This window comes from Branchiostoma floridae, chromosome 2, assembly GCF_000003815.2.
Source record: "Branchiostoma floridae strain S238N-H82 chromosome 2, Bfl_VNyyK, whole genome shotgun sequence".
Taxonomy (NCBI): domain Eukaryota; kingdom Metazoa; phylum Chordata; class Leptocardii; order Amphioxiformes; family Branchiostomatidae; genus Branchiostoma; species Branchiostoma floridae.
The window spans coordinates 8,341,627-8,343,856 of record NC_049980.1 but is presented as its reverse complement, the minus strand read 5'-3'; the positions used below and the strand labels follow the sequence as shown (position 1 = coordinate 8,343,856).

Below are 2,230 nucleotides of genomic sequence, written 5' to 3'. Positions count from 1 at the left end.
TTTATCCGTTGGGTAGCCTATTTTCGATGTATATAAAGATACTGTAGGGTACAGTATTTGGGGATCGTTAAGTCTATGGAAGATAGTTTCAGACTGCAATATTTTGAAAATGTTGACAATTGAAACCCACGTAGAACCGATAAACCCAGTTTTTTAACCAACGAATTCAGGTTACCCCACGGATTAAGGTGAATTATCGTTACATGTGTCTGATTCGTACATATTTCTTCCTGCTCTCTGCTATATGAGTAAGACATTAGAGTTCTTTATCAATCCCACAGAATTACAAGTAACTCTATTATCTTTTTTTTAATCTGTTTGTTTGTTTTTGCTTTTCCAGTATCTACATGTATATGGCTTGGACATAATATCTGACAAAACTGTCAAGAAAAAAAAGCTAAATGATGAGAAGCAGAGTCATAAATATTTCATCACACAGTGAAGACCAAAATGTCACATATTGACTTCTGATTAAAGTAATAAGGTCAAGGTTCATTGATTGGTTGATCAATACAACAAAGATTTCTATACCTAATGTCAGACCATGTATCATATAATAATAATAATACATACATTTCATTTTATTCCATTGTACTTTACAGTACATCTATTGCACCATCTACATGTAAATGTAAAACACCTTTCTGAAATGTACCTATTCTCATGTACATATAGCATACAGTCCAACAAAACATATGTAATCTAGAGATTGTTATAATGCTGAGCAAAGCCCGGAGATAATGCTGAACAATGAATGGAAAGTGGATATTTTGTCAAAAACATGTTCTTCTAACATGGGAGACATGGTCTACCACAAACCATTGTTGCACATTGTTGCACGGAATTTATACAGAATGATGGTCTAATAAAATGGGAATTGACAGATGATGATGTAACAGTGCCTAGGGAATCATGGCATTCACATTTAACCTCTGTGCTATGGCAGCTAAGGTGGCAAGCTACCTCGGTTATCATACCTAGAAATTCAGCTGAACTGACTGGTAAGAGCAACCATAAGGCTATAGCCCCAAACAAAGGATGTACCTCTATTAACTCTCAGTTGTGTCCCTGCTAGTTCCAATAAGTAGGTAACTGGTCCAAGTCCCGACATCTCGATGGTGGCTGCATCTTTTGGCAGGACCATAAAATGGGGGTCCCGTGTTCAAGGAGGTGCCTCGAGCATGTTAAAAGGGGGCAGGCCTAACAACCCCTCCCTGTAAAAATATACCCTGCTACATAAATAGCAAGAAACCTTACAGCAAGGAACCTTGCTGTCGTATATGCCACTAGGCACAAGAATTACAATAACAACGAACCTAGTTCACCGATACCTATGCTCAGTAACTGCATGATGGATTGTCAATGTTTCATTGTTACTTAATTGTTTGTTTTCCTTCTAGAGGTCCATGTTTGTTGGATACCTCTGGCTGATGACACTGCAAGTAGCTTTGATGGTAACAAACAAATATGAAGCAACAGATGTTGCACGTTGTGCACAATCCTCCTGCAGACCCTCGGCCAGGAACAGGAAGTTGGGTCCTACTTTGAGAAGCCAGCACACTTTCAGACTATTGATACAGTTATATACAGGTTTTGGTTGGTTAATGTCTTGTTTCATGGTCCTTGAACTTCCACTCCTGTCGACACATGGGGCACTGCTGGTTTACCTGCTGCGAGTTCAGCCACTTCAGGATGCAGTGCATGTGGAAACAGTGAGAACACTGGCCCCACACTGAAAAATAAAACAGCAACTCAGACATAGCTCTTCTTCTATCATACTTACATTCTTCAACAAAAGCCAATATCATATTATATTATGGGTTCTGAGATACAGTAACATAGAAGTGAAGCACAAGAACAAAATGAAAAGGGCTCAAAGGAAAACTTAACTCTTACTATAGACACTCCTTAAAGCTGTATACATGTGTAGCAATTTACATGTAGGTGCAGACTTTTCTCTTAGATTCTGTTTTCACATTACTCTTCAGGGTATTCAAATCCAGGAACCATCTACTATAGTGGCCTTATCATTACAAATAACACTTGTATCAAGATCAACTATTGTTAATTGTGCAAGATGCAGCCTAGTATCCAGCTGTTTCTTCCCTGTGGTAGCCCTTCCTGACTGTGATGATATATATGTCACAGGAGAGATGTCGATCCAGTAGAATCGTCGATTCTCCTAGGAGAGATCTCGATCGGAGCTGGTCCTAGGGCCAGCTCCGATCGG

General features: G+C 39.1%; 1 protein-coding gene across 1 annotated transcript in view; it reads right to left on the bottom strand.

The window, feature by feature from the left end:
• Positions 1–265: 265 nt before the first annotated feature.
• LOC118432689 overlaps positions 266–2,230 on the bottom strand; it is a 5,392-nt gene continuing 3,427 nt past the window's right edge. Inside the window, exons 3-4 of the mRNA XM_035844301.1 lie at positions 1,939–2,023; positions 266–1,732 (exon numbers count right to left, since the gene is read on the bottom strand). Coding sequence (XP_035700194.1) covers positions 1,615–1,732; positions 1,939–2,023 — 203 coding nt within the window. The 3' untranslated portion in view covers positions 266–1,614. The remainder of the gene's footprint in view (positions 1,733–1,938; positions 2,024–2,230) is intronic.